Source organism: Opisthorchis viverrini, assembly GCF_000715545.1.
Source record: "Opisthorchis viverrini unplaced genomic scaffold opera_v5_653, whole genome shotgun sequence".
NCBI lineage: Eukaryota > Metazoa > Platyhelminthes > Trematoda > Opisthorchiida > Opisthorchiidae > Opisthorchis > Opisthorchis viverrini.
The window spans coordinates 78,663-88,410 of NW_008752323.1; the positions used below are offsets into that span (position 1 = coordinate 78,663).

At 45.5% G+C, this 9,748-nt stretch overlaps 1 protein-coding gene across 1 annotated transcript in view; it reads left to right on the top strand.

Moving 5' to 3' along the window:
* Positions 1 to 9,313: 9,313 nt before the first annotated feature.
* T265_15613 (hypothetical protein) overlaps positions 9,314 to 9,748 on the top strand; it is a gene marked incomplete at both ends in the record, with an annotated part of 10,778 nt that continues 10,343 nt past the window's right edge. Inside the window, one exon of the mRNA XM_009178769.1 lies at positions 9,314 to 9,359. Within this exon, the coding sequence (XP_009177033.1) occupies positions 9,314 to 9,359 (46 nt within the window). The remainder of the gene's footprint in view (positions 9,360 to 9,748) is intronic.

Below are 9,748 nucleotides of genomic sequence, written 5' to 3' on the forward strand. Positions count from 1 at the left end.
GGAAAATGTCATCCCAAACTAGACTTTTTCGCTTGTCAATCGTACCAATAGCAAATCGAATACCACAGAAATATATGACTGGGTGAACGGCACTCACACCGAAATCAGCGAGACTAGCCTCTCTGAATAGATTCAGAGAAGAATAGCCATCATAAAGCCCATTGGTCAGACTATGCCAAGACCAAATTATCCTTAATCTGACCAATGTGTTCAGTTCCTTGTTCATATCGTAAGGTGACAGAGCTATCTCCAGCTGTTTGCCTGTTTGTCATGGTACGGGTTAGCCTGTTCAGTAGAGGCAGTCGGTGGCACATTTTTAATCTTTCCAAGCTATGGGACATTTGGTACCGTTCATGCGTCTGGGGATCAGACACATACGCTATGAACATAGAGCATAAACAAAATGGACCTAAGGCCGCATTCGTAATTAGGGACACCAGATGTTTATGTCCAGCGGCAGTAGATTGTGATTCTCTGCACCCATATTGATTTCGTAAGTTGAGAAGTTTGACCCTGCCCGATGTGGTACGGTGTAACCGTCAAGCAGAGGTTGACTCTAATCAGTCTTCTTGATCTTTCCTAGTCTACACTAGTCTACAAAATCTCCGCACTTTGATGTTGGGCTTGCTGTAACCCATGTGAACAGAACCCCCGAAAAGAGTTCTAGGTCTGAGTGCAAAGTTCACTACCCTCATACTCTGGTGTTAAGCAATCGAAGTCCTTATTGTATACATATACCAATACAAGACATGCGTCTAATCTGTTTCTGGCAATTCAGTTTCCCCAGAACACAGTTTTCTAACTACCATAAAACGGTCAATAATCACAAAGTGGTACGATCATTCACTGACTGTCTAAATTGACTTATGGACGTACCGGACAACGTGACACGAATCTTGTTGCAGCTGGAATGCGTGCATCTTTTTCATGCATGTACAAACAGGTGAACAGTTACGACTGTGTGCGTAATCTGTCTTAAAAAAATAGGAGGAACAAGCTGAGAGCGTGAAAAAGTTAGCATTAGAAACCGAATAAAAATTCCACAGAGCTTGTCATCACATGAGTAGATCGAAGGAAGGAAGCCTGAAAAACTCAGCATGTAATTGATACTCAAGCTATGCTAGTTGTCAAATTCCACCATCACTAATGCTGTCGGGTAGTAGTCTGTCTAATATGGAGGATATAAGTGAGATTTACATGCTTAGGTAATGACTGATGTCATGTCTGTCGAGCAACGCAGGGTCCGTTTGAGTTTGCAAAGATCCATTGTTTTCACATTAACACTTGTGAATTTATTCGCGAGATGTCATTTAAACCCCACTTAAAACCCAAGAAGGTTTTATTTGTGGGTTTCCAACTAGGAATCACCAGCTACCTCTATGACAGTGTATACTATTGATGGAACTTCGGAGTAGTATCTGATCAAGCATCACCGCTCCTTCTCCGTATCTTATGGGTAGCTGATACGGAACTTATTGAGCAAATGTGAGTTATTTGTTTTTTATTGTTTGCCGTACAAAAAACGTCTGTGAAAGATCGAGAGGATGCTTCAGAATGTTCTTTTTCAAAAAACCCTGTGCAAATGAGGCTTTACATTCTCGCTTTGTTCGTGTTGGCGACAGAAGGCTACGCACCGAAGGGCGCTTTTCCTTTCACCTGAAGTGTGGACCGTGGCAATATGGGGTCACATCTGCCACATCACCGTTTTCTTCCAGGAAGCGGAGAATTGGGAAATGTTCGGGAACTGTGAAGGACTGACTGATTTGGTGGCCAGCAGAAGTTGACTATATAACTGACTGACCACTGCTTTTAGCAGTGAATCTTGTGAGCATGCAGGAGTGCACCTGCGCGGCTTATCTTCTACGTGTTGGTGTTAGTAGCAAACTTGTCCGGTGCAGCCCATTGGCACATTTCCCATTCTAGGTATGCAGACAGAACAATATTTGCATCTGTTAGCGGAGAGCGTTCAAAGAACTTCTTGTTCTGTAAAGCAAGTCTGACAATTTTATGATGAGGCTGGTGCTACCCACCGAAGAACAATTCTAACATAGCATCAACAGATGCCACTTAATTCATAAAACAGGCCAAGGTAACTCAAGTACTTTACCTGCCATGGCAGTCACCTTTTTTAGAAAGTCAGTTGGTAACAGGTTAGAAAACACAATCCGGTGCTAGCCTACATAAATTTCGTCCACACAGATTAGAGTAAGGAGTCCTAAATTGTGTCGTCACACCTGGCGGTACATTCGCGTAGTCGAATTTGGAAAGATTATAATCATCTGAGTCAACTCTTGATGAAGGCTGTTGGACAAAAGCCTCTTTTGAAGTATTCCTGCATAAAAGTGTAGATTGTTTCAGCTTTGTGTGGAATCAAGTCGTGGGCATGTCCACAATGGCGCCTGCTTTTACCGTCTTCAAATAAGCAAAACCAAACCGGGGTTAGGGGGAATCAGTTCTAGCTTCTTAAACCGTATGATCTTTTTCCCACGCCTACTCAGAGAAAAAGAAGGGAACAATTGGGAGCATTTAAACCAGAAATCCATAAGCGCCAAGGAAAATTACATGATTTCCAATAATTTAATTCGAGCAAAGTATTAACGAGTTTCCTTAATCAGAGCCGAAGGAGAACCTGGGCATCAAATAAGCAGATCATCACCATCATCAAAGACAGCATCATCATTGTTTACATGGATGCTTTACTGTGGATTCGTGGGATTTCGTCCTGTAAGTGAAGCCAATCTATGCTGAAAAGCCGAGAAGCACTGTACAGCTCTTTCATCCTTATTGGGAATAATCAGCAGTGCGCATCTCACGAAACTCCGAAGAGTCTCCAACCCGCGACCTCCCGGCTAGTAGTTTGAACACTTAACCGTTCGGCCACGAGTGACTGATCAGCAGTGTGATTAACTCGCACTTGGACACTTTACAGTGAAAAGAAGAGAAAAAGAGTGGGTGAGGGAGGGGACCTAGTGCTGGCCCATCTCAAGCACTCTGATGTGCCCAAACCTCCAACCGCTCAATCAGACAATCTGGAAAGGAACTGACAGCCACTGATATCGATTAGCCACTATTTATTGCAACGTCTCCAGCCAAGCACAGACGGGTCACCGGACCCCATCCTGGGAGGCGTACAACACCAACAACACCCAAATCCCTCGTGATCTCTTTCACACCTTTCTGCCAAGTCATGTGCTGTCCACCTTGCAGTTTTCGCCATCCTGAAGCAGGCACGGAGAACAACACTCGTCTCGGTACACGGTGTTTCAGCATGCGTAGCACATGACCGAGTCATCATAGTCCATGATGCTGTAAGTCTTCTCGGTTTGAAGTACCTGCAGCACAACCGAATACCGTTTTCCAATCACCTCGTTACTAACACGCTGACGCCATCCATGGTCAAAAACCTGAAGACGCCCCACATCATCTGTCCGCAGAGGCCAGTATCGCACCCATACAAAAGCACAACCCTTACTGTAGCCTGGTATACACGACCCTTAAGATCCAGTGAGATATCTTTTTGACGCCACAAGTGACGCGAATTAGCAAACGTGATCTGAACCTTTGAAATGCTTGCACAGACTTCATCAGACAGTTCCGTCAGAGCTAATACGACAACTGAGGTGTGTAAAGTTTTCCAAAATATCCACTGATTCTCCTTGAATTGTAATGGATATGTTCGCAGATGGCACGTTCTGAAGCATGACTTTGAAGTTAAAAGTTGCAAGGCGCATGCCAAAAGATGGTATGATGTCGGTCAGTTTATTCAACGGGGCTTGTGCTTCGCTTTGGACTTCAAAGATGAGGGCGATGTCATCCGCGTACTCCAGATCGACAAGGCTATCTCCAGCAACAATTTGAACACTGGAGTTTTGAAGACCATCCAGTGTTCGTCTCATTATTTCATCAGTGAGGAAGTTGAACAAGAATGGGGAGATCGGACATTCTTGTCTGACACCACTTTCTGTAGGGAACCTTTCAGAGAGCTCACCATACACCCTCACCCGCCCAGAAATATGTGAATATAGGGATCGGATTGTTTACAGACTTCTGGGGCATACCCTGCTGAGCAAGTGTAGTTAACACCACTGATCGATCGACAGAATCAAACGCACCCTTGAAGTCAAAGTATACTAGGACTGTGGGTCGTTTGTTGCGTTGCTCTAACACCCGATGGAGTGTGAAGATGTGGTCAATGCAGCCTCTATTCGGTCAAAATCCCGCTTGATTCTCACGAATCAAGGCCTGACGTGCCAGCGTGATGCGACGTAGAATCACTGATGCCGAAAGCCTTGTTACAACAGGCGTCAAACTAACACCTCTGTGATTATCACATTCACTGCGAGTACCCCAGGTGTCTGGGACAGTCTCCTTCTTCCAGATAGACTCAAATAGGCTAGACAGGCACTGCATGAAGAATCCGCCGCCATCCTTGCAAAGAGCAGGTAGAAGGTTGTCAGGACCAGCAGCATGGTGACGCTTGAGTGGCGAAATACATTTGGACACATTTGAGACTGAAGGTGGCTCCATGTTTACGGTCCACCTTTCTGTGAAAGGCCAGGTTTCTGGATTGGGGGTAGCAGGTTGCCAGCTGAAATGCTGCCCGATCAGTTCTCTGACAAGGGGTTTCCGAGGACCAGTCGGACGAATCAAGTGGAAAAGCTTGCGCACGTTTCCAGTATTCTTTGCATCTTCTATTTCTTCAAACTTTCGGGTCCACCAAGCTTCTCCGTCTGTGCGGACACCCACTTTCACCTGGCGTCGGGTGATGCGCCTGGCGGAGTTGTGTTGGAGACCAGGTGGAATCTATCGCCGGGTCTCCAGCAAAGATACGATCCTATCAGAGATCTAATGCTTGGATCGGGTTGGCTGGGTTGTACCGCAAACAGACATTCCAGTGATCGTTTACATCCAACACCGTACCGTTCGGCAGGCGTTCAAGGAGCTGGTTCTGATAGTTTCGTTTGACTTCTGGGTCCACTAGCTTCTCAATGACGAAGAGCGGTGTGCGCGTTTAGCGCACACTTGGAAAGTGCAATGAAAAGCAGCAGCGTACAAGTGCATGGTCGGAGTCAACGCTAGTGTTCTAGGAGCGGCAGGCGGTGATCAACCCTCGCAACTGACAACTGACGGCGATGTGGTCTGTTTGGATTCGGCGCTGGTTTGTTGGAGGGAGCCATTTTTTCAAGCTGTCCCCGCTGTTCCGGATATTTGCAATGCACAGGAACAGTCGGTGTCGGCACACATCTGAAGTAAGCGGTCTTCGTTGCCCGTGTGTCTCGTGCCCAAACAAAGACGACCACCCATTCGAGCTTCAGTAGCACTTAGTCTACCCACCTGGGCGTTCATATCACAACCACAACGATATTTAACCTCTTAGCCTACTGTAGAAGGGCATCTAGAGCGTCACAGAAACTGTCCTTGACAGATTCAGAGCTACAGTCAGTTGGGGAAGCAAGCAGACAAAATAAACAAGGTGGAATGAACCTCACTGCCTTTAGATTCTTTCACAGATGTTGCCAAACGAAAGGCACAGAGGCGACTATCAACGGGTATCCAATCAAGCAGAGACGTTTCCCCAGCATATCCAGCTGCAGCGGCCTCTGCATCACCAGAGGTGTACAGCCGGAACCTGGAAGAGAGCGAGGGGGCGATCAGTTCAATCACAATACTTGCGTCCGGCGTCCTTGTTTCTGACAGACAACACACATCAATGCAGAGGGACTCCAGCGTACGGGCAAGAGCCACCTGTTGAGTGTGCGAACATTGAAGGTGGCTAAGAAGACCCTAAGAGACCCTATGAGTGTCGCGCGGACAACCCCCAGTGAGCTCACGGGTCGCCCAGGTACGCAAACCGTCACACCATGGTAAGGTCATATCTCTTCGTGACGGCAAATAAGTAGAGAACAAGTCCAGTTTGTTTTACCCTGTACTAAATTTAAACTATTTGGCTTCTTCTAATAAACGAGGACTGCTCGATGGAGGACGTTTCAGAAGAAGTCGAGCAATGGACTAGTCATAAACGAATGCATTTGAGGACTACATTAAAGACTTGATGGATTGAAAGAGTTAACCCACATTTTTGTGAACTGAACCAAGAATTCTTTTGAATGCTTTCGGGATCACAACTTTTCTTCTTTCGCAAACATTGTGTATCCAACTGAGAAACATGCTCGCACTGCACATTTTAGACTATCTTGGCTACTCTGCGCGATGGACTACGCCCCACTCATTTCCGTGAATAGCTAACACTTCGTCAGTCGTAGGTATGTTCAACTCAATAGTTTATAGGCATGTGGTTAATGTCAGTATCCGTCTTATTCTGCAGCTAAGCTACAAGCTAAAAAAACAGTAACAAATCTCAATTGTTAGTCCTCATGTTGCAAGTTCATTGTATCAGCGTGAAGCCGAGAAGTAGCATTGTTCAAAGTCCAGGTGAATAGTCATCATGAATTTATGTGACTGAGACACAGAGTAACATGATGAAACGTAAAAAAGATCAATATCCAATTTCAATCCGATTTCAGTATTACAAAAGTATACCTGTCAACAAATGTAACCACAGAATAAATTCTCATGAAGATGATTTCATACACAACTAGAAGAACAGAGTTTATTTATAAGCGCAGACACTTACCTATCTCCCACGTGCTTGAATACAAATGAGAATACAGGTCTAGCGTATTTTAAGCCTCTAATTTGGCTGAATATTTGGTCAAAACAGGTGAGGTTGTAATGGTAACAAAACAGAATCGCCATTTCTCTTGACATCCAATTAACGAATACATGCTAGTAAATGAAGAACAATCGGTTCAGTTGTAAAACTAAAAAAATTCCTCTTTGTTGATTTGACTTCTCATCTTCAGGGATGGAGAGAATTTCATTCCAAAACTTATCCATCCGTTGTCATATAGCTTCTTAAGGATTCCTCATAGAGAAGAGAAAGACACCGGATTTGCACCTGTGTCCTCATTCCCGGTCTCTTTAGCTTCTGGTTCAACAGAACCAGAATTCCGCAGCTGATGAGTCTAGAAGTGGCAGCGCACGTTCGTCTTTACGTTTTACGAATTTTAATAGCCAAAATATAGTACATCAAACTGTGGTGGGGCAAATGATTAATCGCCATCACTTCAAATTATAGCCTTCATTTCGTCCAGAAATTGAAGCTAACCTATATTGAAAAGCCTACTGAAAGTCACCGGCAGTCTCCCCCATAAGTCCTCTGGTGAGATTCGACAGCGTAAGATCGGACAGCTGTAAAATCCGCGGGGGTTGAGGTTATTAGACTCTACGCAGTTCATACTCAAAAGACGGTAAGAACAGACAGTCAAGGGCAGTAGATGCTGTATTGAGAACTGGTTGCGTGAATAAATAGCTTGATAGGTGTCAGGAATTAAACAGAACGTACAATCAATAGTAGTTCAGTCGGTAAGAGTAGGAAAAATGACAGTGGACAGTAGGAATTTCTTGAAGCAATAGCGAGTAATTACCAAGTGAAAGGAAGACATACGGACACGGGTAGTCGAGGAGTGTGAATGGGCCATGCACAAAGATAACAGCAGAGGAAACAGTCAATACGTTCGGGAGGTATCCGGAACCATCTGATAAACGGGTATCTAATGAATTTATCTGAAATAAGATATGCCTGCAGCTGACACCGTGACGACGAGGCCCGTGCCAGGTGTCAAATCGGAATACGCACTTAGGCCCCATTTAAAACAACAACTCTACAAAAACCATCGATGTAACGATGGAAATTACTGATTAACCATGTGAGTAGTAAATGATTCCGTGTCCAAGCTCTACCAAGCATCTGATGGAAGATGAAGTCTATTACGGAAATTTTTGCTTACTACTGTTTAGCAGTCCATGAATATCCAGATTTAAAAGACACGTGAGAACGTTCAGTTTTTGAAAAATATGTGCATATGGGATAATTACTTTTCTGTCTAATATCCCGAAACTGCATATTTGGTTTGGCTAAAAATGACTCAGCAGAGAAGTGCCTTCTCCCGCCCATCCGAAAGGAGGGGGTTCGGGGTTTGATTTCAGGTCAACATACCTCTCCGTCTGGGCAGACACTCGAATGTAGTTATGTTTGACGTAAATCTGGAAGCAAAACCATCGGATGTGAGGAGACGGCAAACGGAAGCAAACCCGGGGAAGAGAAACAGCGTGAAAACAGTAAATCACACTACTTGTGAGTAGTCAGAAAAATAAAAAAACCGCTGATNCGGGTCCACCAAGCTTCTCCGTCTGTGCGGACACCCACTTTCACCTGGCGTCGGGTGATGCGCCTGGCGGAGTTGTGTTGGAGACCAGGTGGAATCTATCGCCGGGTCTCCAGCAAAGATACGATCCTATCAGAGATCTAATGCTTGGATCGGGTTGGCTGGGTTGTACCGCAAACAGACATTCCAGTGATCGTTTACATCCAACACCGTACCGTTCGGCAGGCGTTCAAGGAGCTGGTTCTGATAGTTTCGTTTGACTTCTGGGTCCACTAGCTTCTCAATGACGAAGAGCGGTGTGCGCGTTTAGCGCACACTTGGAAAGTGCAATGAAAAGCAGCAGCGTACAAGTGCATGGTCGGAGTCAACGCTAGTGTTCTAGGAGCGGCAGGCGGTGATCAACCCTCGCAACTGACAACTGACGGCGATGTGGTCTGTTTGGATTCGGCGCTGGTTTGTTGGAGGGAGCCATTTTTTCAAGCTGTCCCCGCTGTTCCGGATATTTGCAATGCACAGGAACAGTCGGTGTCGGCACACATCTGAAGTAAGCGGTCTTCGTTGCCCGTGTGTCTCGTGCCCAAACAAAGACGACCACCCATTCGAGCTTCAGTAGCACTTAGTCTACCCACCTGGGCGTTCATATCACAACCACAACGATATTTAACCTCTTAGCCTACTGTAGAAGGGCATCTAGAGCGTCACAGAAACTGTCCTTGACAGATTCAGAGCTACAGTCAGTTGGGGAAGCAAGCAGACAAAATAAACAAGGTGGAATGAACCTCACTGCCTTTAGATTCTTTCACAGATGTTGCCAAACGAAAGGCACAGAGGCGACTATCAACGGGTATCCAATAAAGCAGAGACGTTTCCCAGCATCTCCCAGCGGCCTCTGCATCACCAGAGGTGTACAGCCGGAACCTGGAAGAGAGCGAGGGGGCGATCAGTTCAATCACAATACTTGCGTCCGGCGTCCTTGTTTCTGACAGACAACACACATCAATGCAGAGGGACTCCAGCGTACGGGCAAGAGCCACCTGTTGAGTGTGCGAACATTGAAGGTGGCTAAGAAGACCCTAAGAGACCCTATGAGTGTCGCGCGGACAACCCCCAGTGAGCTCACGGGTCGCCCAGGTACGCAAACCGTCACACCATGGTAAGGTCATATCTCTTCGTGACGGCAAATAAGTAGAGAACAAGTCCAGTTTGTTTTACCCTGTACTAAATTTAAACTATTTGGCTTCTTCTAATAAACGAGGACTGCTCGATGGAGGACGTTTCAGAAGAAGTCGAGCAATGGACTAGTCATAAACGAATGCATTTGAGGACTACATTAAAGACTTGATGGATTGAAAGAGTTAACCCACATTTTTGTGAACTGAACCAAGAATTCTTTTGAATGCTTTCGGGATCACAACTTTTCTTCTTTCGCAAACATTGTGTATCCAACTGAGAAACATGCTCGCACTGCACATTTTAGACTATCTTGGCTACTCTGCACGATGGACTAGGCCCCACTCATT